The following is a 27,994-nucleotide window of genomic DNA, read 5'->3' on the forward strand; positions in this document are numbered from 1 at the left end:
AGGCGAGACAGGCTTGCAAAGGAACCTTTTGGAGTCAGTTGTAGGCTCAAACGGCCACTGAGAAATGGTTATCCGTCTATTCACTGATCGTTCTGCTCGAGTTAGGCCTGGGACTACGCCTAGTCGTTCGTTTTCACTCCACCGTTGATGTTACGTGACGAACGGTACTGATGAACGCAATACGCATCCATCCCAGGCCGTATCGGGCATAACGATACGTTACCATGATCGTACATCACAGTACAGCAGAGATGCTTGGAGGTATTGCTGTACTGACTGCATCTCATATCAAGAGTGCTTCAACGTGAATCCCGCTCTTTTGAACAGACACCATCATGTGGGAGGGCATAACACTCCCCTCCATGTTCCACAACGACGTCGCTGCGCAGATAGGCAGACATCTACCGGTCGTCGGGTTTGGTGCAGAAGTGCATCGTGGTAAATCCGACATGTGCAATATTGATTTCGAATACCCTCATGAGTTTGTCAGTATGCCTCTGATTCGCTAGGAGTTGGACCGGAGGAGGACTTGAACTCCGAGGGCTATTATAAATCCTTAATTTGGGTTAAAGATTGACTGTCGATTACAGGGCCTGTACATATGTACCAATTCCAAATGAGCGAGTTTCACCCACGGACCAGAGAGCCTCTGTAGATCGATTCCTCTTGCTGTGCCGTCGCTGTCGCTTCAATGCTTCGCGTTTCGCTCAGTTAGTAATACAGTGAATATTAAGCACCCAGATCGTTGGTTGCTTCTGGACTCGACGGTGCAAGGATTCTGGCGAAAGGATTCTAGTGTTCCATGAGCATCTCAAGTTACCCAGTAAAACGATGTTGAGTGCGAACCTGCTTCTGCTGGGTGGAGAAGAGCAAAAGGCGGAGATACGTACCTGATGCCCTGTCTGGATTGGGGCTCAGAGGGTGATGGTGATGGAGATGGTGATAGCACCAGCCCTGTGAGGCCAGCGCAAGTGAGTGAGTGCAAGTACAAAGTCAAGGTTTGCGGGGCCTGGCGCTGCGACACCCCTCTCCGGGCAGGAAGGCAGAGACACAGGCAGAGGCGCCAGGGGACCTTTTCCTTTTTTTGGTTGTGGCCGTGCCGTGCATCCTAAAGGTGCTAGGGGTGGGTGGAGTGGATGGCATGGGTTAAACCGTGGGCCTGGGCGTGCAACTCCAGCCTGGGAAGGAGGGCGTGCAATGGAGACTGCCTGGCCTGTCCTGCCCATGGCCTGTGGCCTACCTACAGGTGCCTGCCTGTCTTTGCCTGCCTGCCTGTCTCCTCTCTCTCCAGTACCAAGGTACCTTAGCACTGCAGATTGATCAAGGGCCTGGCAGGGCAAGTAAAGAGACCAATGCATCCTCGAATACACCCTCGTCCACAACCCACACACCCCCCGCCAAGGGTCTTTCCCTCGTCACTCATCTTCTTGGGTCTCTTCTTCTGCTATGCTCCTCTGCAGCTTTGGGGATATTTAATATACAGCCTCTTCCCCCTCACCTACCGTCTTGCTCTCCATCTATCTCCAACAAGTTCTTTACCAGACTCAACTTCAAGTGTCTTCAGATCTTCTTGATCTCTTTCAGCCTCTACTTATATATACCCACAACCACCACCCTCATCTCAAGCAACTCACCATCTCTTCCCACCTTGGTTGTTGCCTCTTGATTGCTTTGGATATAAAGACAGAAACCGGTACAAGATAACTAGCTCTATCAATCCTACTTTGGACAATTCAAGAGCTTTGTCGTCTATCAAGTCGACGATAACAAAACACCCCACTTACCAAGACAACAACTTCACAATGTCCATGTTCATGACACAACCAGCCTACGCCTACGCGGCAGCTCCCCCACCTCCCAGACAGTACTCGGGAACAAGCAGTGCTTTCAGTGCTTCTGCCAACCCTGATGAGGACTGGACCAAGATCTCAGATCTTGCTGAGCGCAGAAGAATTCAGAACCGCATTGCTCAGCGCAACTACCGTATGTAGACTCTTACAGAAACTCAAATTGGTGAAACGGCACTAACATACAACTCCAGGCAAGAAGCTTAAGCGCCGTCTTGAAGACCTTGAGCGCCGAGCTGGTTCTTCTGACGATGCCGAGTCCGACAAGCAGCCCCAGAAGCCTTCCAAGTCGAAACGATCCCCCTCCGCTCCCAAGCCTCAAAAGTCGCAATCAACAGGTCCCAGCAAGTCCATTGCCTCTCAGGGCCAGTTCACTCCTCCCATGGAGCCTTCTGACGAGCTCTTCTTCTCCGGCACCTACGACGACCGAGCCCGCTCAGACAGCCCTCCTCAATTCACCTACTCGACTTATCCCGCTCCCGATGAGATCCTCCTTCACCCCTACGGCTCCGCGCAACACTACCCAGCCATCACAACCGCTGATGCCTACCCCAACTACATGACAGCCTCCACAGTGCCCATGACACTCCCTTCCATGACACACTTCAGCGACGCCATCAAGCGGGAGACACCATACTCCAGCGACGAAGGACTCGCTCCCTACATATACGGCTACATGCCCCCAATGGACTTCAACTCTGGTAGCCCATACGATCAGAACCCTCATGTGAGTCACGCCAATCAAACACCCCGCAGGATTGCCCGAGATCCACGTTGCTGATGGGGTTGTTCGCAGACTCCTCCGCTGTCGCATTCTTTCGACCACTCTGCCAACTGCTCAGAGACCGGCTATGACTACCCTACCACGCCTCTGTCAATGCCTAGCTCGCCCAATATGATTCATCACCAATAAGGCACTAGGCAGGCATGATTGCAATATGCAGCGACTTTGAGATTTTGTTTAGGCGTTGGGATTGAGCCCTACGAGGCATAGCATGGCGGGTTTTGATATTTGGGCACTTTCACACACTCGACACTTTTCACTTCTTGGATACTGTCAAATGTATCTCACAGACGGTGAAGACTGTCTGCCTTCATTTTATGTACACGGGTCGAAGCGCTCGACACTGTGGTTATCTGTAACGGCTGCAAGATGTACGGACGATTGCTTATTAGGAACGGTGAAGGAAAAGACGATGAGTGAGGCGTTTTGGGAACGTATACATTACGCATTCTAATGTACGTTTGAACATGAGTGGATGGAACTGGTAAAGGATGAAAGCAGGCAAGGAGGCAAACAAACATGGTGGCTGCGGCGGGGTCGGACCAGACAGGTCGACATTGACTTGGCACTTTACACTTGATAGCTAAGCAAATATTCAGAGCCATTGAAACATACTAGACAAGGGAACATGCAAAACGTATGATATGAATCACAAACTTTCAATATCGAACAGTGATGGCGATGTGATGAAGTGGCTGGAGGCCCTGGACCAAATCAAACCAAAGGCAAGGAGGCTTGCTGGGTGTAGTTGGGACCGAGAGCCTGAGACCGAGACATGGGCAACCAAAGTAGACAGACATTGAAGGTGATGAAAGTAGCCCAAATAAAACAACGTTTTCGCTATTGACTAAATTCATTCATGCATGTTTGAACTGGCTCCACGGATACACGGAGCTGAAGAGATAGAGCCTCGCGTATTTGCTGTTGGTGTTTGGATGGCTTGAGAGGGGCTTCAGCTGCATTCGCATTTCTGCACTTGGATATGCAACCAGCTTAGCTATCTTGAGCTAAGCTGGGTTGGAGGCGGCATCCAGAATTTACGCCTCCTTTATTGAGAGAGCCTCGTTTCCACGACCTGCTGGTGTCATGTATCTAGTATGTAATGGTATCTCTAGGTAGCTCCCCCGCTCGTCTACCTCGCCTTATTGGGATATCTTGACAGCAAAGGTGGATGGTGCTTCAATTTCCCCTCGGCGGTTACTTGTTTCGCTTTGTACATCCTATGTTAGAGTTGCGAGTGCGAGGTTGAGGACTCGGACTTTAAGTCCGAGTGGGATTCATTAGGATTCAAATTAGCAAGAAAACGTGCAACTCGTAACTGATCCCAACGTTTGGTCCTACGGTATTAGTCTACTGATCCCCCTCCTCCTACTCTACTTATCCACCACCACGTGCCAAGGGGAAGGTTGCATGGGGCGGGATAAAAAAGAAGGAGAGGATTGGGAGAGAGACGAAAGCTAGGCGTCTCTTTGTGTTACGAGTCTAAAGAGAGTCGGCCGCCCGTGTAATTGGATGCTTTGACAGTGCGCGCGCGCGCGTATGTGTGTGTGTGTGTGAGTAAAGCCAGACAAGCAATGTACGTGGTCACTCTCTCACTCTCTCTCTTGTCCCGGTTCCTACGGGCAGGAAAGGAAAGGAAAGGACAGGGTCAAGTCAGAATCAGGCTGTCGCTTAATGTTGTTGAGATGGCGATTGTCTTCAAGGATGTCCATCCCTCCCACTCCCACTTTGTGGCGAAAAAAGAAAGGAAAGGAATACATGTTACTGGGGGTTACAGTCTACATGTAGAGTTGCAGTTACGGCTGTCACGGGGACGGGATGGACAGGAGGAATGGGCTTGTTGTTGCTGGGCTCATGAAGAGAGGGGTGTGTGTTTTCATGTGTTATGTATGTGCCTCTGAAAGACGAATGTCCTATCCCATCCCATGGCATGCACGGTTTATCTCCAAAGTAGAGATGTAGATAAGTAGGCTGTGGTGAAGGACGAAGGACGAAGGATTCTGGGTATTCTCAGTCCTGCCGGCTACAGTACCACTACCTGGACGTTGTAGTGCAGTCTAGCCTTAACCAAAAGGTCCGGAAACTCCTTCTGACCCAACATGGGGGATCAAGACCTAGTCTATCTATTTTACTTCAAAGGATTCGGATTCGTTTTTTGCCTGTAGTAAGTACATCTACCTGCCTAATGTATTGAGGTCCAAACCCAGACCCCCAAAACTTAGGTTCACCAGCCGCTACTGTATTTTGTTTCTTTTTAAACTGGCTTAGACCATATCAGGTTTGGATTGATGTGCTGTCAGGTTCAACCGCGTCTTGGCTTGGATTTTAACGCCCGGTGATGATGCTCTGATTATCTAGACTTCTGAGGTGTGAACTTTGTTTGCACGTACTGCCAAGAGATGGGAGCTACCATAACGTTGAGCAAGTTATTAAAAAGGCACATACCAGCTAATGGCAAGGTACACTGAATTGACTTTTTTCTTTATCTACAACCCCAGGATAGATCATCAATTTTAATAAAATACCTCTCTATAACTCAAACTGTAGTTAAATGGATATCATACTCGTGATGTTTTCATCATTTTAATATTAAAGCTTAATTGATTGCTGTACGTAAGCATTTATCCATACAGCAACTGCCGTCTCGGCGGTACAACATCAGACTCAAACTATGTCATACATTTCATCTCAACGAGGTAAACATTCATCGACTTCAAACTCAATTCAACCTGTCAAAAAGAACTCGATTCATACTCAAAATCATGGAATCTCACGTAAACTACCTTTTTGGAGGCACAAAGTACGTAAACAATCACCACACTGTAAGGAACAAAAAACTAATTTCACTTCAAGGCCTTGGGACACCAGTCTCTGGACAGCTTCAGATGATCGCGTCCGCGGCGGCTCCAGCATCTCCCACCTAACAGTCTCAAGCCCAACGCAGGCCGTCTACCACGGCCACCTCGACACCAAGACGCTCGGCGGCGCTGGCTTTGCCTCGCAGCGCACAATTGGCGATCTTGCGCTGGACCTCTCGCACACGACGGGCCTGCAGCTCGTTCTCGGCGCGGGAAGCTCTGAGCAAAAGTTCACCCTCAACGTCAAGGATACCATCCCCGGGAAGAGAACGGATGGCAGAGACGAGGCTGGTATTAGCTGGGAGGTAGACTTTGAGGCGCCGCGCGAGGGAGGCGTGCTGGTCAAGAAGTGGGATGAGTTCAAGGCGACGTATCGCGGAAGAGAGGTCAAGGATCCTGAGCCATTGAAGGTGGATAACATTAAGAGAATGTCTCTCATGACACGAAGGTAAGATTTCATGTGAAAACAATTGAGGTACTGTGCTGACGACTGAAATGAATAGCTTTTTCGACAAGCAGGACGGAGATTTCAAGTTAGTGGTCAACTCGATTGCTGCCGTCAAGAAGGATCATGATGATAGCGACGATGAGTACGACTTGAAGAAGCCCGCTCTACCGGCCCAAGCTGCTCCTCGCCCTGCGTGGAAGGCTCTGTTCTGTGGTCTTTTGTAATCAGACTAGATACCCGGATACTTTAGCATTCAGATAGACAGGCGCTGGGTGGACTGTGAATGAACAAAAGTGTTATTTTGTGCTATCTGAAATATGTTTTTTTTATCAGATTCAACGATAAAAGAGGTGTACAACTTCGTCGCAGCATCGTCTTTCCCACAAGTTTCTTGTATCATTCCCGTATCATGCCCTCACACGAGATGCACTCTACCAATGTAGTCCTCGTTGCCAAAGGACTGGCGCTTATCAAAGGTAAGCTGCCAACGCATGCTCAGTACAATTAAACCCAGAAGCCAAGTACTCCGCGTCCAAAATTTCTTGCATTGTTGAGCTGTAACTAGAGTCCTAAACTAGAGAAATCAGTATCCAACACCGACCGTTATGTACCCGAAAGGCTGTTCACTATACTTCATCGATATATCATACAACCCCTGTTTCCTTTAAAAGCTTCAATTCTCACAATATACATCCCTAAACCTGACAAACACCGTTTCTCTGATGCAGGACGCCCCATCCAACGCCAAAACACCCCCAAACCAGGCATGTCAAAGACTTCCATGTGTCTCCGCCCAAGTCTATCCAGCGCACCCTTAGCCTGCAGTCAACTGGCTATCCTTATACCTGTCACATGAATCCATATCTCTCTCTATCCACCCCTAGATCTTCCTTGAGTATATTCACACCGAGCCCATTCCCAAAATCAAGGTCCTCTTATGGTCTGGGCTCAGCGGCCGAGATCCAAGGACGAAAAGAAGAGCAGCAAAAGCCCGTCTGTAGGACATTGCTGCTCTATGGCAAGTCGATAAGAGCCTTTCGACCCAGTTTCGAGGTATGTGAAATAGAATGCAAGTCCCATAACCGTCAGCGGCGACGTTGGAAGAGAAGCCAGCCAGTCGCTCTGCTGGAATGTCGGTCTTCTCTCTGCGCATTAAGCCGGAAGGGTTGCGGGTATCAAACGATGCAACATGCTTTTGATCCCTTCGCTTTTCCCAGAATATCATAAATAAAATTCAACCGTCCTTCATGAATCGCCGTATCAATGCACAAGGGTATTGTCACAACAAGGAGAACTGAGTCTCCCAGATATTAGCGCCGCCTTCTTTACATGTTGGAACCGCCGACGCCGTTGGGGTCTACGACATTATCCGATAGGTTGATGAGTAGCTGGGCAAGGCATCTCTTGGTTGCTGCATCATCGCGGAGAACAGAGGAAAAGGTGGCGTCGCGAAGTGGTTCGGGTAGGCACTGTCGTAGAGCCTCACGTGCTCGAGCGTTATCACTAAGACTATTTAGGGATATGGTTAGATGGAACTGTCCTGTTATCTGGCATACAGGGGGACATACCGCAGGAAGCACCTAACGACATGCTTGAGAAGTCGAGCTGTCTGAGACTCAACGAGCTGAGCCACCATGTTGCTCAGGACGGTACCAACTGCATAGAAACGCTCGTAGGTGGCGCATATGTAGTTGAGCCCATTGTCGTCGAGCAGGATTTTCTGAACGATGAAAATAGCAACAGTCTTGCTAAGTTCCGAGCCGGTCTCCATGATACGCAAGCAGAGTGGGATAATCTCTGTTGTAAGGAGAAAGTTGATGACTTCGGAGGAATCATTTTTGACCAGTGCACCAATGACACCGAGACTGGTCAGGCGGAGATATTCGAAGGGTCGAGACTTGGAGGTGGTGTTGAGAAAGGGGTAGAGAAACAAGGGGATGTGTGCTATTCGAGTGTAAGCTACGTGCGAGATCAATGTGAACCAACGTATACTCACCATTGAGGAACAAAGTTCTTGTGTCGTTGTGTGATGCAACACACTGAAGTAGAGCGAGAGCATTACAAACTCGATTCGAAGCAGCAGCGGTGAGTTGCGAGGGGTTGAGTAGAGTATAGACTGAGATGATTTCCTGAAGGAGAGAAGTCATCACACCTGGTGAACACGTTAGCTGGCTTCTTTCAACTTGAGCCTCATTGACCCAGGCAGGGAGACAACGCTCAGGCACCTACCAAAAGAATGCCACAAGATCAAGGCCAACTCGGGAACCTGCTCTCGTTTCTTGCTGAGCTCCAGCAGGGCAGCCTCCCGAGTGTTCTCGTTGAGAAGATCGGCAATAAAGGCCATGGTGCGTCGGTTGTCCTCCGAAACGTTGTTGTGGTCTGCATCCTGACCGTGGCCCTGCATCTGACCCGCGCCAGCAAGGCGGTTGAAGTGCTGCTGCTGCTGTTGGACAGCGGCTGCAGCTGCCGCAGCGACCTGCTGTTGCTGTTGCTGAGTGTGGGCATGATGCGCGCCAGGCTGCTGGTGCATCCAAGCCGAATCGCCGCCCTGAGGGTTGAACTGGTGGTGTCCGTAGACGTGCGCCGCGGGCATCATATTGGGCGTCTCGAGGTTTATGAGGCGAGGGTGTCTTGGTATTGTGACTTGGGGTTCAGGAGTCTCTCTAACGTTTCGACAATGGAAAATTGGCTGGAATACCGGTCGATTAGTCGGCGCAGTGATCTTGAGCTAAAGGATTCGTTGGTTCGAGGGCGCAATGCGGAGAGGTACACGAGGCGGTTTGGTTTGGTTTCGTTACTGGATCAACAAGGGCGAAAGCAGAGATTATCAAGAAACTCTTATGGAAGGAGAGACAGCCTTTTAGTATGTCGAGTAGATACTAGAAGAGAGGGTTGTGTTGTATAATTTACTGATAGCGTTCGAATGTCGAGATCGTGGGAGGATCAAACCCAGGTGAGATCGTTTGGCGGGTAGGTTGGTTTGTGGTGGTGGTGCTGGTGGTGGTGCTCACTCACGCCTGCGACTGGGGCAAGAGCGATTCGTTTCCTGTCCTAGGATTGGTCAGCCTGATCTATCTTATGGAGCTTAGGCTCTTGCAGACAAAACCAGCTCTGGCATCGTAACATGGCGCTTGGACCAGTAAAAGGTATCCCTGCAAGGTCAATCGCCTACACGTCTACATGGCCTTGCAAGTGCGGGGAGGTCACTCTCCCATGCTCACCTTTGAATCAATTATTACGATCGTCAGCCTTGTCCTACGAGCCTCGTCAGAGTTCGATTGTGACCCCAGAGACTCGAGATTTTCTGAGTAACATGGACGACCTTTGACAACAGGAGACTGACCACCAGGCAGCCACAAATATTTATAAATCATCATCAGCGAATGTGCTCCAATTACCTAATTACTTCGTTTTACTTGCTTCTTCTCCTCCATCGCCGTCTGCAAGTACTATAATAAATCATTACTACTACTATATCTTTCCTGTATAATGCCCATGCTTAAAACAACGAAAATGCGCCTTCAAGCCCACTGTAAGGTACCTAGCTTCTTATACAACTGATTACATGTCCAGTACCTCGCCAGCTTAAAATGGCAATTCGTCAGCACCCAGTCAAGCGCCATCTATGAACAATACCACCGCCTCTTCCCAATGCTTACTTCAACCAAACTCCACTGTTAGAAATGTCTACTCAAAGGAGCTTCCAATCATAGCCTCAGCTCCCGAAGAATGTGGTCCGCCATACTCTTGTACTGCCACGTGTTTCCAGCCATGCGCTTGAACTGGATGCCATGTAGTGACAACAGTGGCACCTTGACGATGAAGATTTCAAACTCCAGCACCATGCTTCCTCCGAGATCGCTCTGTACTTGCGTGCTTGTTTCTCCTGGAACTTGTCGAGATGGTCCTGCGTTCCTACCGGAGTTGCTGTCAAACGAAGTCTCCGAGTTTGAGAAGCTACGGTCTCGATCCGACCGACCTGGCGTTCGTGGTGTGGTAGGAGGGCGGTCTGAATCGCGGAAGTCATCCCGATCACGGTCGTCTCCTCTGATAAGACCTCCAAAGCTGAACCGTCGCTTATGGCCTGGGGTGTTTCCAGGGCTCATAGGTGGGTCTTGCACCTTGTTCAGATCAATACTTGGTGAATGGCGACACCTGAATCCACCCTTGATTTCCGTGTAGTCGACATTCAATTGCTTTAATACTCGCTTGATATCCGTCCGGATCGCGGGTACAGACTTGCCAGATGTCGTTGACACACTGAAAAGACCCTTGAGGAAAACCGGCTTGGACAGTTCTGTGTCGTCCAAGCGTTCGGTCGACACACCACTCTGCTCCAACTCCTGATCCGTTTCTTCAGGGACATTGGCCTCCTGGGCAGCATCCCTTCTCTGACGACGCTGCTGTATACTCTCTCTCCTCGCGTGTCCAATAGACTTGGCCCTCAGGCTCACGGATCGAGAATGACCATGAGCACGGCGCGAGCTGGAAGATTCTTCGTTTCCTACAGATTGATCAGATTCGTTGGTTGCTGGATGATCTTTCCGCCTTCTCATCTCTGCCGAGTTGACACTGGTCGATCGTCCCAAAGCACTTCCTCGTCTACCCTCCCTGTTGCCACCAGAAGACATGGGCGGGCTGAGAAGTTCACCATGTTGGCCCTGGTTGCTACTAGAACGGATCTGCGTATCTGACGCATCCTCTCTGTCACGTCGGCCACGGCGGATGCTGAAGCTCTTTCGAGGTGCCAGTGGTGAAGGCTCGGCTGGAGAATGAACCTGCACCACAGGGGGGTGCGAACGGTCTCTGTCCAGACGCTCAGGCTCCCTACGCTTGCGTGTACTAAAACGACGTAGAATACCAGCTGCAGTGCCCTCCTTCTTTTGGATTTGCTCAACTCTCGGTTCGGGTGGCGGTGCAGGTGTTTGCTTCGGCAACTCTGGCATATCGTCTTCGCCATGAGTCCTGGCACGGGGTCTGCTGCGTCCACCGGTGGGCTTTTCGCCAGGCATCTCGTAGGCAGATGAGTTGGTGTGGGCGGCTTGAGGCGCTGCGATTTCTGGCAACTCGGGCTCCCTGGCCTTCTCCTTTTCGCGGGCCTCACGCTCCCTCTCCCTCTCCCGCTCGCGTTCCTTCTCCCTTTCCCTCTCTCGTTCACGCTTTTCTTCTCTCTCTCTCTCTCGTTCCCGTTCCTTCTCTTTCTCTTTCTCGCGAGATTGGGATGCCGCTGGCGGCACCATATCAGCATGATCACGATCTTGCTTCTCCTTGACAAGGTAATAAACAGATAGAAGAGGACTAAATGCGTTCATAGGATCGTTGCCCATTTGGAGGGCCTCAGAACTGGGAGCTGACAGAGTATCACGACTGTTGCCGGAATTCCTGCGCTTGTAAAAGTCAAACCCGAACGCTCTCTTCTTCTCGGCATCTTTCGTAGGTTGAGGAAGCTCCTTCTCTCTTTGATAGAGCTTGATAGCACGCTGATATTCGTCGGATTCGATGATTTTGGTAAGCTGTGCATTGATACTTTCGGGGGTGCCAAAGTTAAAGCCTTGCATGGCAAGAATTACCTCTGGCTCCAAGGGTGTCGTTAACGGTTCGCGGTTGGGCAAGTAATTATCGGGAGGACCGTTGAAGCCCTTAGCCATCCATGGGTGTGTCAATACTTCCTGCATTGTAGCGCGCTGTTTAGGGTCCGTGACGAGCATCCGAGATAGAAGGTGCTTGCACTCTGTGACGTAGTTAGTAACAGATATCTGGACAATCTGCAAGAGACATACCGCTTGATAACCAGGCGGGATAATCGACGAGACCCCTCTTGATCTTGGCATGAAGCGCGGGCATGCTTTGGTCGTCGAATGGCACTTTACCGCAAACTAAGACATAAAGGACGATGCCGAAACTCCAGACATCGACCTCGGGGCCGGTGTAAGCTCTTGCTTGCAGCAATTCAGGCGCAGCAAAATAAAGACTTCCACAGAATGTCTTGAGGTGACCCCGAGGAGCAAAGAGGTTGCTGAGACCAAAATCGATAATTTTGATATCGCCTGTCTTGCTGATAAGAATATTCTCAATCTTGAGATCTCGGTGCACGATGCTGTTCCTGTGCAAGTAGTCTAACGCACTTGCGATCTGCCTACTAAACTTTCGGGCTTGTTTCTCCTTAAGTTTGCCATGGGAAATAATATAGTCGAGCATCTGGCCACCGTTGACATATTCAAAAAGCATATACCAATGGTGGTTTGTACGGACAACATCGTGAAGTGCACAGATGTGGGGGTGGTTCAGGAGAGTACTGATAGCTGCTTCGCGAGCAGTTCGGATTTCCTTGGATTGATCGGCACGCTCTTTGTCGGCGCGAGACTGGTGACCATCATCGGTTGAGCCACGAGGGATAATTTTACAAGCTACCTATTGAGTTGAACATGGTCAGTATGTGTATGGGAGCTGCATGGATATCGCGATGAGGGGCAGATTCATGCGCATAGCCGAAGGGTTAAATGATTTATGAAAATAATATAATCGGCCCAAAGCCAAAAATGTTTAGACGTACCTGTTCACTGCCATCTTCCTTTCGGGCGAGCTTAACCTTGCCCATGCTACCAGCACCAATAGTCTTGCCTAACATCCATTTTCCAGATTGGGTTGGAATAACCGTACGTGATCTCGCGTGTTTAGAAGTGGAAGCGCGGGGTGGCGCGTCGGCATGATTAGTTGGAGGAGCTGCGCTTGCGTGGCTTGTCCCGTTGCTGGGAGCGCTGGCTGAAGGAGCCATCTCGGGCGGAGGGTTGTGGTTGTTGTTTTTTGAACGAGAAGAGGAGCTCCGTCGATGGGCCCTCGAGGGATCGGGGCCCCTGGTCGGGGGAGGATGTCGATCGTCTTTGCTCGAGGTTCGGTGATGCTTTGGGTTTGCGGCTAAGCGTGAGGATTCGTGGTCATTTTGCGAAGTAGTTCGGGCGGATGAAGAAGTGCGCTGATGCTGGCTATGATGAGGGGGAGGATGTGAGTTGGCGGCGTTGGAAGCAGAGCGAGAGTGAGAGTGGGAATGGGAATGGGAATGAGAACGGGAGGCGTATGCCTGGGATTGGGCCTGGGACAGGGACTGGGATTGGGAGCGAGATTGAGACTGAGAGTGCGAGTGTGAAAGCTGGCGGGTGTGAGATTGGTTGTAGTTGGCACCTGTTCCAGTGGACGTGGCTGGTGCAGGCGCTGCTGGGGCCGCTGAAGCGGAGGGAGAAGGGGGAGGAAAAGAAGGAACCCGACTGGAACGACTAGAGCGAGTTGAATGAGTGCGACCAGGTCCTCTCAGTGAAGCATCGGCAACGGCAGACGAAGCGGTTCTTGTTCCCATGACTGCTATTTTGTATATAAGTGCTAGTTATGCTGTGATCTGCTGTGATGTGCGGTGCGGTGCGAAGCGAGACGATGCGGTGTTGTAAGAGATCGGAGGAGACGGTGTAAAAAGGCGGGATGCTGATAAAGTAACTGGGTCTCTTTCTGGGGTTTTGCTCGAAATGGTAGTGAGCTGTCGTGGAATCAATGCCCAAGTAGGCAGGGAAGAGGCTGAGTCCACCCAACTTGACTCTAGACAAGGTAATAATATCCAGTAATTGTATGAGCTGGAGCTGGAACTGGAGCTACATATGCCAGCGCAGGCGTAACGTAGTCGCAATGAGTCGCTTGCCGGCAAGGTCCTTGATTTGATTCTTTTGCTGGCCGAGTACAACCGTAGGACCAGAGTGAAGGGATGGACAGACAAAAAGACCAGAATTACCTAGTCCCTATGGTGATCTCAAGACTCTTAGTTCTCTGCTTTGCGATGGCGAGATGTCTGATTCTGACAACTGCATAAGAGACGGTATACCTATGTAGGCAGGGCACGACAGACTCAGGTGCTGACCAGAAAGCACCTGGAAGAGTTAGACTCAATGCGAAGCGAAGCAGCGCTATATGCAAAGCGTAGATGGATGGCACGAACAAGGTAAATGTCGATAGGCGCAAAACAATCTTGATTGAGCTGATATGCCACGATAGTGCAAAGGGACTGAGCGTCTCTTCAAGAGTAAAATAACGACCAGCAACAAATCGAAGGGAAACAACGCAAAGATGCAAGTGAACAGGTAAGAATGTGCAAGGGCAGAAGTCAGAGCTTTTGATCCTGACAAGCAGATTTAGTAAGAGGACAACGGCGCAACGTCCGTCTGGCTTGTCCAAAGAACGAAAAGTCCCAAGTTGGGGGGCAGGTTTGGCTAATGGATATGAATATCGAACTATGAATGGACTGTAGCTAAAAATGACTTGGTCTGAAAGCACAGCACATCAAAGCAAAGCACAGCGCAGCGCAGCACATCACAGCGAAGCAGAACAAAGTGCAGCAGCGGTATGTCCCATCAAACTCACCTCTCACCCTCTCAAAGAGCTCAAAGAGGCTTGGAGGGCCCAGGATACACCTGGATGTATGCATGCAAGTTGCCGAGACTTCACCACCAGTCCAGCTGTCTTTGATCTAGCACAGCAGGCCATCTGAATCGTTTCAGGGGACTTTCCACTTAGGTCACAGGTAGCTTCAACTTTCCACCAACGGTCAGGTCTCGAGTGGAGATGAGATATCTCGCTCCAGCTGAGCTCTCATTTCGCGGGCTGTTAGTGACGGATTAATGGACCGGCTAACGTTAGTCCATAAGCTTGACGGCATAGTTGGAGCCATCAGTCTGTTTAATTCTAGGTTTTGACTGAAGCTTGGGGAGAGCCTCAATCAGAACTGCAGTAGACAAGACACTGGGCGATCGCTGGCTCCACGATATCTGCACCGTCAAGTTACCTTACCTACCAAGCCAAGTTCCCTGTTTCCAGCAACACCAATGCCAAGCACAATATCCGACGTCAGCTACCAGTAGAACGCTGCATCTCTGACTTGCGAAGTGGATCTGCCGCAAAGTGCTGCAAATTTACGTGGCTGATTAAACGAGGGGTTGGAGGCTGGGGTTCAAGACTGGAAACCAGGTTTAAGATCTCGTCTCCTTTTAAGGCAGTTGTGTCTTGAAAGTCGTATTGCCTGTTTCCAAAAGCCCAAAGAAGCAAAATCGAAGCAGCCACAAGACGGAAAAGCGCATAGCATCTGACGGGCTGTGCCTGAAAGGATCGGAAAACATGGCTACTGGAAACATGCGAGACGAAATTAGCCAGTCAGTTTCAGCCATTTGAGACCATGCTCTTAGGTGTTTTGTTTTTTGCAGCCTGTATCTTTTTTGTTGCCCCTTGCATTGTGTAATGTGTTGGTGGGATAGAATGCGTTGTGATGCAGCACAATGCATGTCTTGTGTTCACATCAGCCGGCAATCAAATATGGCAACCTGGGTCTTGCTACAAGCAAATGTCAGTCACCGTACTCAGATGGAATGCCAAGACTAGACCTGAGCCGAGTGTTCCTCTTGCAGTGACAAACAGACAGAAACACAATCGCTATCCATACTTGGATGTGCTTTATCCCTCTATGGTTAGAGCTGTCGGTCAGACTGAAACCACAGAGGTGGGTAAGCATATTCGACAGCTTCTTAATATCCATCATATCAAGACATTCTATGACGTCTCTCTCCGATTATGTCATGGTTTATTTTGAGCAACTGTACGCAGTAGGTCTTGGAGACTGTTTCAAGATGCTGCCAGTCGCATTCCTCCAGAATGGCACTCGATTGACGATATTTCACTCGCGTGTACTTGCATCGGTACCCAACGTTGGGGAACCTTTGAAGGGCTCGAGTTGCACGAAAACTCTCCAAATTTGATAGAACCCCCTGTCTTAGTCTCCCACTGGGGTCATTGAGTGCAAGTTGACAGCCAAGCTAGTGGCTTACAGAAAAGCTGGCCTCGAAGCTAAAGGATACAAAAATAAATGGTCTGAGAATCTGAACTAAATCCACTAAGTTGATCTACTAATTTCGTCGCTCATGCTTACCGGCCAATCTTTCTGACACCCTGAGGGCCGTAAAGCTAACTTTGTTTCTTATCGATAAGGCCAATTTAGACGTTGCGACAGTGGTCGCATCAACTTAGCGATCCAACTTCATCGTCGTCACAAGCTCTGTGTTCACATTCGAGATCTTCGCGTCTTCACTCCATTGAGTTAGAACGCTTGTTTTCAATGCTCTTACGGTCATTACGCGATACGCCAACGTCTCAGTCCCATGTCATATAAACGCTCCCGCGCAACCTACGAAGCCGATTCCAATGCACCCTTTGCAACGTTCGGCACTCCTCTCCCCGATGACCCCGAAGCCCGAGACGATGGCTCATTCGTTCCGGTATGGAAACAGGAGGTGAGGGATGAGAGGGGACGGAAACGATTGCATGGCGCGTTTACGGGTGGATGGAGTGCAGGGTGAGTACTTCGCAACTCTTACGCCATAGCATGCGCTGACGACATCAGATATTTTAACACTGTTGGATCCAAAGAGGGATGGACTCCATCGACATTCGTATCGAGTCGGAATAGACAAAAAGATGGCACAACCCAAGCACAGCAGCGACCAGAAGACTACATGGACGAAGAGGATCTTGCTGATGCTGCAGAAGCTCAGAAAGTCCAGACTTCTCAAGCATTCGCTGGTCTCGGGTCTTCTGACCAGAATAACAGCTCTGGAGGGTTAATGGGTTTGCTGAGAGCTGAAGGAGACACCATGGGCCTAAAGCTGTTACGGCGCATGGGCTGGAAGGACGGACAAGGCATCGGCCCCAAGATTCGAAGAAGTGCTAGGCTCGATGCTGGACAAAAGAATCCCGAAACTGCCGGAACGCATTTGTTTGCGCCAGATAATACTGAGATGATTCGATTTATACGCAAGAGCGACCGGAAAGGATTAGGCCATGATGGCGAAGCAAAGTTGTCAAGTCTCAACGCGATTACAGCTGCAGCCGACGAAGATGACGACGATGACAGCAATAGCTTCGAAACCTCGCTTCAAAACACATCTTTGTTTTCCTCACAAAAATCGAAGACGAAACCAGCGCGTGGTGGAATAGGAGTGGGTATTCTGAACGACAATGGGTCCGATGAAGAAGACCCTTACGAGATAGGACCCAAAATCCGGTATAATCGCGTCGTTGGCGGTGACAAGAAAAAGAAAAAGGCGAAGAAAGCATCCGCTGCAATTAACCCTGCACTGAAAAACGCCCCCGTCTTTGTGTCTCGATCAGCTCGGGCTGGCAATGGTCTTGGGAGGTGTCATGATGGGCGATTACCGCTTGATGGTTTCGTACTAGCCAAGATTACGGAGGATTTTTCTGATCTATTGTTGGAGTATGCGCCGCCTCCAGTCCCAGAAGGATGGGTATCGTCCAAGACATCTTCAGACCAGGCCAATCCTTCGGACTATAAGTCGACAGCTGATGCTGCGAAAGCATCCACCCATGATGCAAAGTCAAGGGCAGTGCTTCTTGGGGAAAAGAGCTTGCCAGGTAAATCTGTCTTTGACTTCATAACCAGCTCAGCACGCGATCGACTTGCTACAGCATCTGGGAACAAAAGCCTACCACAAGGTTTGGGAGAAATACCCGAAGGGTATGTTGTGTCAGATGAAGAAAGGCAACAGGCAGTCTGGGACCAAGCAGCCAAGCTGGACCGAGAAACGGCCATCGCAGCTATCTCACGGGGCTCATCTGGGCCTTACGCAGACAATGAGGAGAAAAAAGCACGTTATAGGACCTATTTGGAACACTTTGCCACAGGCAGTCAACCGCTACCACACAAACCCCAAGGCATGGCTTACGATGATTTTGCAAGAGAGCTATCGGAATTCCATAATTGCGCCAGGATATTCAAACCAATGACAGGGTTTATGGCATCTCGTTTTACCACAGCAAAGAAGCCATCGGCCGTCTCAACAAACGACTCTGAGACAGACCTGTTATCGAAACCAGAACCCAAGGTAACTGATCCAGCAGAAGACGCAGCCAAGGTCGGCATGTACGGCAAGATGACTCGTAAAGTCGAGAACTTTTACCCAACCAGATTGCTGTGCAAACGGTTCAATGTTAGACCGCCCGCACATTCTCAACCAGATACTCAGGCGGGAGCTGGTTCTGGTGCAAGAAATCATGAAGATACGAGACCTATGGATGACGTCGAAATCAGTTCAAGGTCGCCCATGGATGTCAAAATGATCGAAGGCGCCCCTGCAGGAACTGTGCCACCGGTTCCTGTACCTGAACCAGCCATCAATCCAGACAAGAACGAAGCAGTAGAAGGAAAGACAGCACATGATGAAGTCCTTCGAGCGATTTTCGGAGATAGTGACAGCGAATAGACAGGTTCTGATAACAACATACTAATAAGTTGGATGGCAGAAGAGGTAACCGTGCTTATGGCAACATTTTACTACTTGAATTCCAACGTCAGATACATCAGTACCGAGATCAATAGACGTCAAGGACATGCTTCGTATGCATCGGGTAAATGTTGGGCCCGGTTAGCGAAACTGTGATGTAAATACTGTCTAACCGAAAGTCTTAATTTATTCTCATGTCCTGGATACCTATAAACCTCGAAACGAAAAGACATATCATAATAGGGACGTTTCAAATACTATCCTGAGATTATTTATAGTAAGTACTAAGGTCAGTAGGTAGGTGATGGCTTGTTGTGTTGGTTTGATGCCAATGTTTTTCCCATCTTCAACTTCCATTCGATCGACCTCTCAATCTTAAAGAAGGACGCCAAGGGTCGAGCTTACAACTCCAGCGCCTCTAGCGCCTCAACTCCACTTGGAGTGAGCGGCTAAGACCCTGCTGGTAGCACGTAGAGGCGTCTGATTGGGCCATTCAACAACAACGCGGGGCTCCAATTTAGTGTCACTCTGCCACTGAAGCTCGGGGGCTCACTTCAGGGGAGCAGCCGTCGAATGAGGAATCGCGCCGCTCGCTGTTCCTGTTCTGAGGACCAATGTGAACCTCACTCACGCATCACATCACATCGCCATATCTCCATCACTTATAGGGAGACCTTTACGCCGCGACGAGGCCGCACTTTCGATACGACAGCGAACCAGAATTTTCTCCATTCGGCTGCTGCGCTTAATCTCCGCCCGCGATCAATGTTTCAACTCTGTTGTTAGACTGTTTACCTCATCAACCACCTAATCACCCATCTTGGAACCGGTGAACCGCCTGTATTTTCGATCGACCGCTCTTCTCCTTTTCGTCTGTTTTCCGACTTGGAGAAACTCTGTCTTGAACACCCCGTTTTCTTTTTAAAGGGAAACCGCCATCCTGTCTGAATTTCAGGAACTTGGAATTGGACCATCTACGTCTTTAGACAATAAGACTTCATCACCCGCTTCTTCAAGACCGCCAAGCACGCGCACAACTTCAAGCCATCATCGCGAACCGACTCCCGATAACCTAAAATCCGCCAAAGAGCCGGAATCACACATTCTTTTAAAGTGCGAGCAGTCCCCGCCGCCGCAGTATCCCGCCTCCGAACCTTCAACCTCGCGCCCTCCCCCCTTCTCGTCGCTCTTTACCTCCCCGACAACCGACGCTCACGAGCGCTCCAACAAATTCGTTACATTTACTGCTCGCTCTCCTTGTGAAGCAGAAGCATCAGGATCCGCTGCGCCAGCATACGAATCTTCTTCGCCAAGAGAAGCACTTCCGTTCGACCCAGACCAAATCACTACTGCATTTCGCGATCCAGTCGCGGAAACCAAGCGCGCGCTTCCTCGGGACACCAAGGGAGATTCTAATCGAAAGGACGACGACGCAGAACCGCCTCCGGCTTATTCAGAAGAGGGCGATAGTCCCCTTGCCGCATTCTCTTTCCTAATGGCTGCCGCAGGAGGAGCTTCAAGCATCATCACTCAGGTGCAACAGGGCGGACCGCCCATTAGCACTCTGGGTGATGTTGGTGCCGATGAAACAATTGCTATGGACCTGAGGTAAGCTTCCTGCGCTGAATTCAGTTGCTGATACTAACTCCGAATAGGGGCACAAGATTTTATCTCTCCAGAGATGAGTTGCTTACTTTGCCTGAATTTGTTCTTCTTTCGTTGTTCCCCAATGGCCTATTTCCAGAGGGTCAAATGGGCGGTTTTTCTGACGGCGATGCCGTGCAAGTAGACGTAAGTCAATGCCTTTCTTACTGTAGCAAACATTTTGACTCACCGAGACTAGTACGACCCAGCTTCGCTTCAGTACATGCTTGATTTCTTCAGAGACGTTGCACAGTCTATCCCTACAGACGGATCACCAAGTGCTTCGCAAGAAGAGGATACGCCCTCTCTTGGTACCTCGCGTGACGACTCTAAGCGAGCCGGTATCATTGTACTCCGTGAGGACCTTGACTTTTACGCTATCCCCCCCCGACCAGACATCGGTCAGCTTGACATGATTGCTGTGAAGCGGGCAGCCGCAGAGGCCTTGCAGCAACAGTCCGGCATCTTTTCCGGACTCAAGCGAAGCGACGAGCCCGGTACTACCGAGGCCCATTTGATTGAGATGTTGACAGCAGGGTGAGTCAAGTCTGCATGAACCTGTTTTGAAGTAACAAATGCTGACCTATTATAAGTGGTTTCAACCACGACGACCGATGGGGCCACCGTGCTGGTGAGCCCAACAAGGCTGTCATTTGCAGTTTGGCACTTGCCCGTCTGCGCAGCGATATCCGAGGCAACGAGATGGGTACCAACGCTGTTGGCATGGCCCAAAAGCTTCTCCTCTTCTGGCGCAAACCCGCTCGCCGATGCTGGTGGGAGGGCGTTGAGCTCGAGAACGTTGCTGGCGTTGAGGGCAAACTCAAGGTCTGGATCCGAAGGGTATGGACCCTTGAGATGAGTGTCATTGGTCTTCGTTAAACCATCATGTCCTGCATTTCCCTCCTCGAAAAACGTATAATTGTTGCCCTCTTTTTCTTGTCTATCACACTTTGTGTAGCTTTGTTTTTTTATCCCCCATTCACTCCCATCTTTTCACTATTTCCTCCCATCCTACGTAGGCTACCCGTTGTCTTTCTCTCTCTTTTTTTTTTTTTTTTACAAAACCATTTCGTCCTGCGATCGAAGTTGGCGGAGGTTGGCCCCAATGCTCTTGGGCAGATGCAAAAAAGCACATACGTGGAAAGGAAGAGAGGGTTTTGATCCATTGAGATTCACAAAGGGCGGGCGTCAGGGTGCCATTGGAATGTTGGGAGTTTCTTTGCAGACCTCCCATCTGTATTTTCTTTTTTCATGTTTGATATACAGCAGAGATAATATAACTACTCAAAGACATGTGTATATTCTATACGGAGTTGGGTAAAGGTCGACTTTTGACGGGTGATGTTGGCGAGAGTTTTTTTTTTTACTGACGTTTCTTTGTGCTACTTATTGAACGATAACAATCCCTTTTTTTCTCATGCGATGTCTGATGATGTCCTATGAGATATTACTTTTCCACAAGCCCATCATTGGAGCCATAACTTACCTTGTTACATCCAGGCCAGAAGTTCATTAAGAGGGCTATATCGTCAATGTATTTGTGCATTGTATTGATCTACTGCTTGGTTGCGGAAATGCCTCTTGCTTGACCTCTACAACACATCAAATCAGGCATGCACCACTTGTCATGTTACTATCAAGGCGCAAGGTGTGTTGTTGGACTCACAATACATAATGGCAGGATAGTGGGTATAGAGCAAGTGTTCCATAAGTAGAGCTGTCTTTGCTGACTGTCCGACACATTTCATCCATTCTCTGGGTCTAGAAGAGCACTTTGTTTGTGAGCATCCACCTCCCGGGTAGCACCATAGAGAGGATGCAGTTCAAACACTTTGCAGTCAAGCGGTTTCTCATGTCAAAGTCTATAAATTATCCATTGTTAGTGAAAGACTACTTAAATGTATGTGGGTGAAGGATTTAATACTTTCTTCAAAAAGAAAATAGATGCTCATAACGAGTACTCCAGGAGCTCAACATTAGCTGTATACCTGTATATTGCTTGCTATAAGATTCAAAAGTAAAACTTAGGTAGTAGTAAACACGGAACCAAGGTATGCTCTCGAGTCTAATAATAGAGTCAATATAGTGAAGGCCAAATGTTTAAAAGTATGAAGGGATGGCGTTTTGTGGCACTTTTACGGATGACATAGTTTGGTACCTGCATGATACTATCCGACGGCGTTACACTCCAAATAACAGGATTGCTCACTGTTAAGATATTGACTTAGAACAAAGTCTAGTAGTTCTTGAGTATTACTACAAGGGCCTTGAAATCAATAGGTTCTATATAGGTAGACAAATGCTTCAACTTATGTCGATTCTTGTGCTCACAAGTTCTGAGCACTGCCTGCCGATCATTGCTTGCCCAGTGTCTTGTTCCTGCATGGTTTCTCGGCATTCTTACAATTGGGAACGGAACATGGTGAACCGGCGCATCCGTATTCCTCTAGAAGAAAGTCGTATCCCAAGACTTGATCAAGACTGCCATTTTAATACCTCCAACGAACATAGTTCCTCATCGTACTCGTATGGTAGCACAGCCTCAAACATTCGGGTTAGCACATTGAATCAAGCATTTTAAGTTAAGAGCGACCTGGGGTAAACGGGCAGGATCATCCGGGATCGACCTTCCGACCTCCCTTTCATTGGGTCATTGTGGTCTGCACCTTCTTTTCTTGGCCGAGGCATCAATGACATGTTTGTCTCTGTCTCCAAGGGTCCTTCCTGACTTTTTATTCCCCCTTCCTATCCCACTCTACTTATTCCTTGCTTTGGCTTTGCTTCATCTTCATCTTGTTTCTCCCACATACACTTCCACTCTCACATTCACGATTACGATTCACGACTATTTCCATTCATTCTTTGATACCCATTCGCTTACGCTTACTCGCATCATTTGTACACTTCCATCCTTTGCCTATCTCCAAATACCCCAAGTCCATAACATACTTCCTGATTCCCCGACGTCATTCCCCTCACCGTTACAATGGCGCCCATCCTCCGCGTTACCGCCACCACTTTGGCTTCAACGCTCCTCTTCTCTCTATCTTCAGCCCAGGATTGCAGCTTCAAAACTCTCAAGACGTCATATCCATCACCCGTCGCTGCCAAGAACTGGAGCTATGGCCTTATTGCCAACGAGCTTAGACGGCCCCGAGGCATTCTGTTTGATAGCGAGGGTGCCCTCATTGTCATAGATTCCGGAAATGGTATCCTCCATTTCGAACTCGAGGATGGAGGAGGAACATGCTTGCAGGTCACGAAGAAGACGACCTTGCTCAAGCAGGACAACGTGAGTCAACATGCATTCCCCAATTTGTATTCCAACTGACCAAACCTATATAGTTGAACCATGGTCTCGCTATCTCCAAAGATGGCCGTACGCTCTATGCTTCTTCCTCCAATGATGTCTTTGCATGGTCCTACGATCCGTCAAAGGTCACGATCGATAACTCTACAGTCCAGACCTTGGTCACCAACATGGCAAATAGTGGCCATACTTCACGCACTCTACTCATCTCAGACAAGGACCCGGACATGCTTCTTGTGTCCCGTGGCAGTGCTGGCAACGACGATCGTGGAGCCGAGGATCAAGAGACCGGCCGTTCCCAGATTCGTGCCTTCAACATCTCATCTGCCATTGAGTCTTACGGGGAGCCCTATGATTATCTTGATGGTCTTCGACTCGGCTGGGGACTCCGTAACTCGGTAGGCCTGGCAGAGCATCCCGAAACGGGTGGCATTTTCAGTGTCGAGAACTCGGCTGATGAACTGCACCGCAACGGTGTAGACATTCACAAAGACAACCCCGCTGAAGAGATGAACTTTCATGGATATCTCAATGGCTCTCGAGAAGATCAGGGCGGCAACTATGGCTACCCTCATTGCTACACCCTCTGGTCTACTGAAGACTTTCCCAATCGTGGTGATCTCAAAGTTGGCGACCAATTTCCTGCTGACCGTCAGTCTCGTCAAAGCAAGAGCGATACCAACCCCACTGACAAGGAATGCAATACGGATTATGTCCCCCCAGTGCTGGCTTTCCAAGCTCACACTGCGCCTCTGGATATGAAATTTGACAATGATGGCAAAAATGCCTATGTTTCGTTCCACGGAAGCTGTAAGTCATCACTATCCATTAACCCGTTTGTTTTATCTAACATTGCCAGGGAATCGTGAGCCTCCAGTTGGGTACCAGATTTCTGAGATACCTTTTGAAGATGGTCGGCCTGCAAACTCCTCACGAAGCAGAGACGCTGCCACACCCATCATCTACAACGAAAAGCTGTCCAGCTGTCCTGATGATTGCTTCCGTCCTGTTGGTCTGGCATGGGACACACAAGGACGATTGTGGTTCAGCTCTGATAAGACCGGCGAGATCTTTGTCTTGAATCACAACAAGGACGACTCTAGCCAAGACGGCTCTTCTAAGGGCGACAGCGATGATGACGATGATAATGACAACTCGGCATTTTCTCTGCGGCCTGGCTCAGCTGCATTGATTGTGACGATGGCGGCTGTCATCATGGGAGGATTCCTCGCATAAGCTTCTAAGTGGACAGCACTGTACTCGTGCACCGGTCGTCGAGGCATTTGAAGGTTGAGTGAGCGTGCATATTGAGAATTATGCGGCGCTTTGGTTTGGGGCAGGCCTGCTACATTCAGGGCATTCCAATATCATTACAGTGTATAGCATTAACCTAGTTCATCATTGCTTAAATTCATAACTCTATGCTCACGAGCCAACCAAGCTTGTCTCCCGCCTTGCATCGTCATCGCGCCTGTGTTGGTGAGAATCGACTCCAGCCCTTGTGTTGGGCACAACTGGCGTCTTCTATAGTACAAGGCTAGAGACTCGCATCTTCGCATCTCGTTCAATACTGTGTTCAAGAGGCCATAGCAAGATAATCACCTTTTTGTTTGCCTTGAACGCCTGGCTCTCCTATTTGTATCCATCAACATGTTGTACGTCACCACACTCTATTCCTCAATAGTCTTGACACACTCCCACTCGCCCCGTAGGTTCTCCTTCCACAATGATACCTTGTTGTCCTGGCCACTGACTGCCAGCACGTTGCCGCTAAGCGACCAGCTGACACGCCACACAGCCGCCTCGAAGGGGAGAACCTTGGATTCCCACTGAGTAGGGTTTGAAGGATCAGATGTCCAGATACGGACGGTCTTGTCCTGCGAGGCAGAGGCGATGTAGGACTTCTGGAGGACGGTAGGAGACCAGGCAACGTCTCGGACCCAGTCAGTGTGGCCAGTCAGGGGCTCGCGCTCCTGCTTGTAGGTCTGAGAAGCAGGGTCAAAGGCCCAGATCTTGAGGACGTTGTCGCTGCCACCAGTGACGAATCGGCGGTTGCCAGTGGCACCAGGGCCAGGAGCGCTGCTCACAATGCTACCGGGGGTTGTAGCGGGAGCCCAAGAAACGGAGTTGACGCCGAGACCGTGAGCGGCAAAGGTGGTGTGGTCGATGCTGTTGTCCTTGAACTCGAGAACGCTAACGTTACCGTCGGAAGAGGCGCATGCTAGCAGGCAGCCAGCCTCGTGGGGAGACCAAGAGACGATGTTGACTGAGGCCTTGTGTAGGGGAAAGTCGTAGATTCGCTGCCATGCGTTGCTCTGTCCACCCTGCTCCTTCCAGATAAAGACCTTTCCATCGTAACCAGCCGATGCCAGGATGTTGCCGTACTTGGGATGCGCCCAGGCGACACACCAGACAGCACCCTCGTGTCTATCGATTCCTCCTGGTCAGTTATTGTTTTTGGTCTGACGAGTGTTGTACTCACCCCTTGAGGGTCTCGACCAATCGCTGGGTCTCGCCCTCAATCTCGAAGATCTTGATCGTCTTGTCGCCAGAGCATGTAGCTAGCTTGCGGCCGTAGTAGTCGAGGACAGCATCATGCTGGAGAAGCTGTCAGTGCAGTTCGAGATGGTAGGAAGCTTGGTTGGCTGTGTGATTAAGAGCTAAACTGTGCATTGTATAGCTCCCAATCGCATCATTCGAGGGGCGGGACGTACAATCATGTCCTCATGACCGGAGTTGGAGATAACTTGCGCCGACTAAAGGGGTGGGGAGTTAGCTTTACTGTTATCAAGATATCTAGATATTGCTTGAGGCAAGTGGGTTTTGTTAGGCAAAGAACGTACCATTTTGTTTGATTTCACACCAGAGTTACAGCGCAAAAAGAAACAAATAGAAAAGGGATGACTTATAAAAGGTGGCTATCAGAGGACACGATACCGCCCATGAGCTGGAGCTATCGCGCGCCAGAGCGTGGCGGTGGTGACAGTTGGCCAAGCTGAAGGTCACGTGAATATATGCGTGATCTCTTTCTTCTTGGTCAACCCCCACTTACCGCTTTTGTTCCCGAGCGGTACGTACCAGACGTTCATGTTCCAGTTGCCTCGGTCGCAAGCTTCCCCGGACGCTACAGTAGCCGTTATGTAGGAGGACGGTGCGATCACGAGCCATCGACTTCCTACTTTTGGAATCTGGGGAAACACACTTCTTGGATTATTCATCTTTAACCTCACATCTCATTCGCCTTTTTACTTTTGACATTGTACTTTATTACTTCTTGTCTATATACACATCATCATCCATTGCGCATTCTATTCAGCCATCTACCATCTACTCCTGTCTTTCTGTTCGAGCCGCCACTACAAACACCCCGCCTAGACCGAGGCATACTACTTGGATACCCAACATCTTAACAAACTATAGACACAGTCATGGCGGACGCTTCGTGTAGCGGAGGTACTCCCTTCAAGCGACTCATCGATCATCAGGCCCGGGATGTCAGTCATCACCAGGACCGACTCACAGATCGCGCCGGTCCTCAAGGCCATGCTGTAAGTGTGAACGTGATATTCCGCAGGATTACAAACTAAACTCGTCAAGTCCTTCAGATCTACACCACAGCACATGCAAGGCGCGGATGGTTTCGGCGCATTCATGGATGGCCAGTCAACACTTCCGGGAGTTCCCCAGCATCACCACGCAGCAGGAAGATTAGCAGCCCATGCTGCTGTTCTTGAGCAAGGACATCCACATGCATTCCATGCCGCGCAAGCACAACACTTCAACCAAGCACAGCACTCCCCTTCAGTAGATACGAGTAACTGGGCAGCCGACTTCAGCCGCTTTGCGAATCAATCGCAACGACAGCCTGTCCAAAATGGTTTCTCGCAAGCCGCGCCTCAGATGCACCAACCAGCCCCTCAGATGAACTTCCACACTGCATTCATGCAACCCAACACCGCTTTCTCACCTATGTATAACCGGTCTAACGGTGCTCTTATGGACAACACCGCAGCGCCGGCACAGGAAGCTGGTTTCGACGACGAAATGTCAAAGTGGATGGCAACTAACGGTGGAGGGGGAATGGAGGAAGTAGACGCCATGATGGACAAGATGGCCCGCGAACTAGAACTCAACGACGCAGCGGTAGCGCAGGCCGAAGCCGAACGTGCCTCACAACAGGAAACCATCGCCGAGCCAAGACTGGAACCGAATCCTCTCAAACTTGTCACGGACGATATTTCCAATCTCGCCATCGAGGCAGAGCGAGAGACCATCCTTCAAGAACCTGAACCAGAACCTGTCGAGGTCGCAAAGACAAAGTCCGAGGTCGCAGATGCTGCTGAACGACTTCTCGAATCAGTCGAGCACGAAGATGGCGAGAAGTGGAAGAACTCGGTATTCCTGTCTCTCATGCGAGATTTCCGCGATGGGAGAAAGGATATTATCGACAATGAGATCCGCGAAACGCCCGAGAACGAGACAAATATTGCACAAGATGCTCAGTGACGACTCTTAAACAGACCTTCCGACCCGGAATTGCAGTATCGAGGTGATATCCTACATGCGCCAGGGAATCTTACCCCTTGCCAGGACGAGTTGACGTCGAGATGGGAAGTTACGCCAATATTAAGCGAAGGAGTTGGGGATTCTCTGTCAACTCATGGTTCGTGTGTTGAGCAGCTGAGTCGGACAACTTTCTAGGGCATCATTTACAACTACAGCTTCAACAAGCAATGAGGACGGGGAGTTGACCAACAAATCATACCATGATATAAGTGGT

General features: G+C 49.8%; 9 protein-coding genes across 9 annotated transcripts; 6 read left to right on the plus strand and 3 right to left on the minus strand.

The window, feature by feature from the left end:
- Positions 1 to 1,506: 1,506 nt before the first annotated feature.
- FGSG_09277 (uncharacterized protein) lies at positions 1,507 to 3,244 on the plus strand. Its single transcript, XM_011330188.1, has 3 exons — positions 1,507 to 1,983; positions 2,042 to 2,574; positions 2,644 to 3,244. The coding sequence occupies exons 1-3, from the start codon at positions 1,803 to 1,805 to the stop codon at positions 2,758 to 2,760; spliced, it is 831 nt and encodes a 276-aa protein (XP_011328490.1). The 5' UTR covers positions 1,507 to 1,802; the 3' UTR covers positions 2,761 to 3,244.
- A 2,078-nt stretch (positions 3,245 to 5,322) lies between these two features.
- FGSG_09276 (uncharacterized protein) lies at positions 5,323 to 6,793 on the plus strand (the record flags this gene model as incomplete). Its single annotated transcript, XM_011330189.1, has 5 exons — positions 5,323 to 5,431; positions 5,485 to 5,937; positions 5,993 to 6,157; positions 6,271 to 6,413; positions 6,609 to 6,793. Exons 1-5 carry the CDS (start codon positions 5,394 to 5,396, stop codon positions 6,791 to 6,793), a joined length of 984 nt encoding a protein of 327 aa, XP_011328491.1. The 5' UTR covers positions 5,323 to 5,393.
- A 469-nt stretch (positions 6,794 to 7,262) lies between these two features.
- On the minus strand, positions 7,263 to 8,533 carry FGSG_09275 (cell differentiation protein rcd1; the record flags this gene model as incomplete). The annotated part of the gene is made up of 4 exons (XM_011330190.1): positions 7,263 to 7,446; positions 7,506 to 7,881; positions 7,934 to 8,089; positions 8,167 to 8,533. The coding sequence occupies 4 exons, from the start codon at positions 8,531 to 8,533 to the stop codon at positions 7,263 to 7,265; spliced, it is 1,083 nt and encodes a 360-aa protein (XP_011328492.1).
- A 1,111-nt stretch (positions 8,534 to 9,644) lies between these two features.
- On the minus strand, positions 9,645 to 12,565 carry FGSG_09274 (uncharacterized protein; the record flags this gene model as incomplete). The annotated part of the gene is made up of 3 exons (XM_011330191.1): positions 9,645 to 11,668; positions 11,718 to 12,348; positions 12,491 to 12,565. The coding sequence occupies 3 exons, from the start codon at positions 12,563 to 12,565 to the stop codon at positions 9,645 to 9,647; spliced, it is 2,730 nt and encodes a 909-aa protein (XP_011328493.1).
- Positions 12,566 to 16,121: 3,556 nt separating this feature from the next.
- On the plus strand, positions 16,122 to 18,239 carry FGSG_13541 (uncharacterized protein; the record flags this gene model as incomplete). Its single annotated transcript, XM_011330192.1, has 2 exons — positions 16,122 to 16,315; positions 16,364 to 18,239. The coding sequence occupies 2 exons, from the start codon at positions 16,122 to 16,124 to the stop codon at positions 18,237 to 18,239; spliced, it is 2,070 nt and encodes a 689-aa protein (XP_011328494.1).
- A 654-nt stretch (positions 18,240 to 18,893) lies between these two features.
- Positions 18,894 to 21,197, plus strand: FGSG_13540 (uncharacterized protein). Its single transcript, XM_011330193.1, has 4 exons — positions 18,894 to 19,868; positions 19,916 to 20,051; positions 20,104 to 20,441; positions 20,498 to 21,197. The coding sequence occupies exons 1-4, from the start codon at positions 19,756 to 19,758 to the stop codon at positions 20,781 to 20,783; spliced, it is 873 nt and encodes a 290-aa protein (XP_011328495.1). The 5' UTR covers positions 18,894 to 19,755; the 3' UTR covers positions 20,784 to 21,197.
- A 1,534-nt stretch (positions 21,198 to 22,731) lies between these two features.
- On the plus strand, positions 22,732 to 25,642 carry FGSG_09272 (uncharacterized protein). Its single transcript, XM_011330194.1, has 3 exons — positions 22,732 to 23,196; positions 23,250 to 24,024; positions 24,074 to 25,642. The coding sequence occupies exons 1-3, from the start codon at positions 22,891 to 22,893 to the stop codon at positions 24,448 to 24,450; spliced, it is 1,458 nt and encodes a 485-aa protein (XP_011328496.1). The 5' UTR covers positions 22,732 to 22,890; the 3' UTR covers positions 24,451 to 25,642.
- On the minus strand, positions 24,312 to 26,156 carry FGSG_09271 (transporter SEC13). Its single transcript, XM_011330195.1, has 4 exons — positions 26,058 to 26,156; positions 25,929 to 25,970; positions 25,697 to 25,812; positions 24,312 to 25,641 (listed from the first exon to the last, which is right to left on the minus strand). Exons 1-4 carry the CDS (start codon positions 26,058 to 26,060, stop codon positions 24,885 to 24,887), a joined length of 918 nt encoding a protein of 305 aa, XP_011328497.1. The 5' UTR covers positions 26,061 to 26,156; the 3' UTR covers positions 24,312 to 24,884.
- Positions 26,157 to 26,642: 486 nt separating this feature from the next.
- On the plus strand, positions 26,643 to 27,720 carry FGSG_09270 (uncharacterized protein; the record flags this gene model as incomplete). Its single annotated transcript, XM_011330196.1, has 2 exons — positions 26,643 to 26,762; positions 26,812 to 27,720. 2 exons carry the CDS (start codon positions 26,643 to 26,645, stop codon positions 27,718 to 27,720), a joined length of 1,029 nt encoding a protein of 342 aa, XP_011328498.1.
- Between the last annotated feature and the right edge of the window lie 274 nt (positions 27,721 to 27,994).

The sequence above is a fragment of the Fusarium graminearum genome, chromosome 4 (assembly GCF_000240135.3).
Source record: "Fusarium graminearum PH-1 chromosome 4, whole genome shotgun sequence".
Lineage (NCBI taxonomy): Eukaryota > Fungi > Ascomycota > Sordariomycetes > Hypocreales > Nectriaceae > Fusarium > Fusarium graminearum.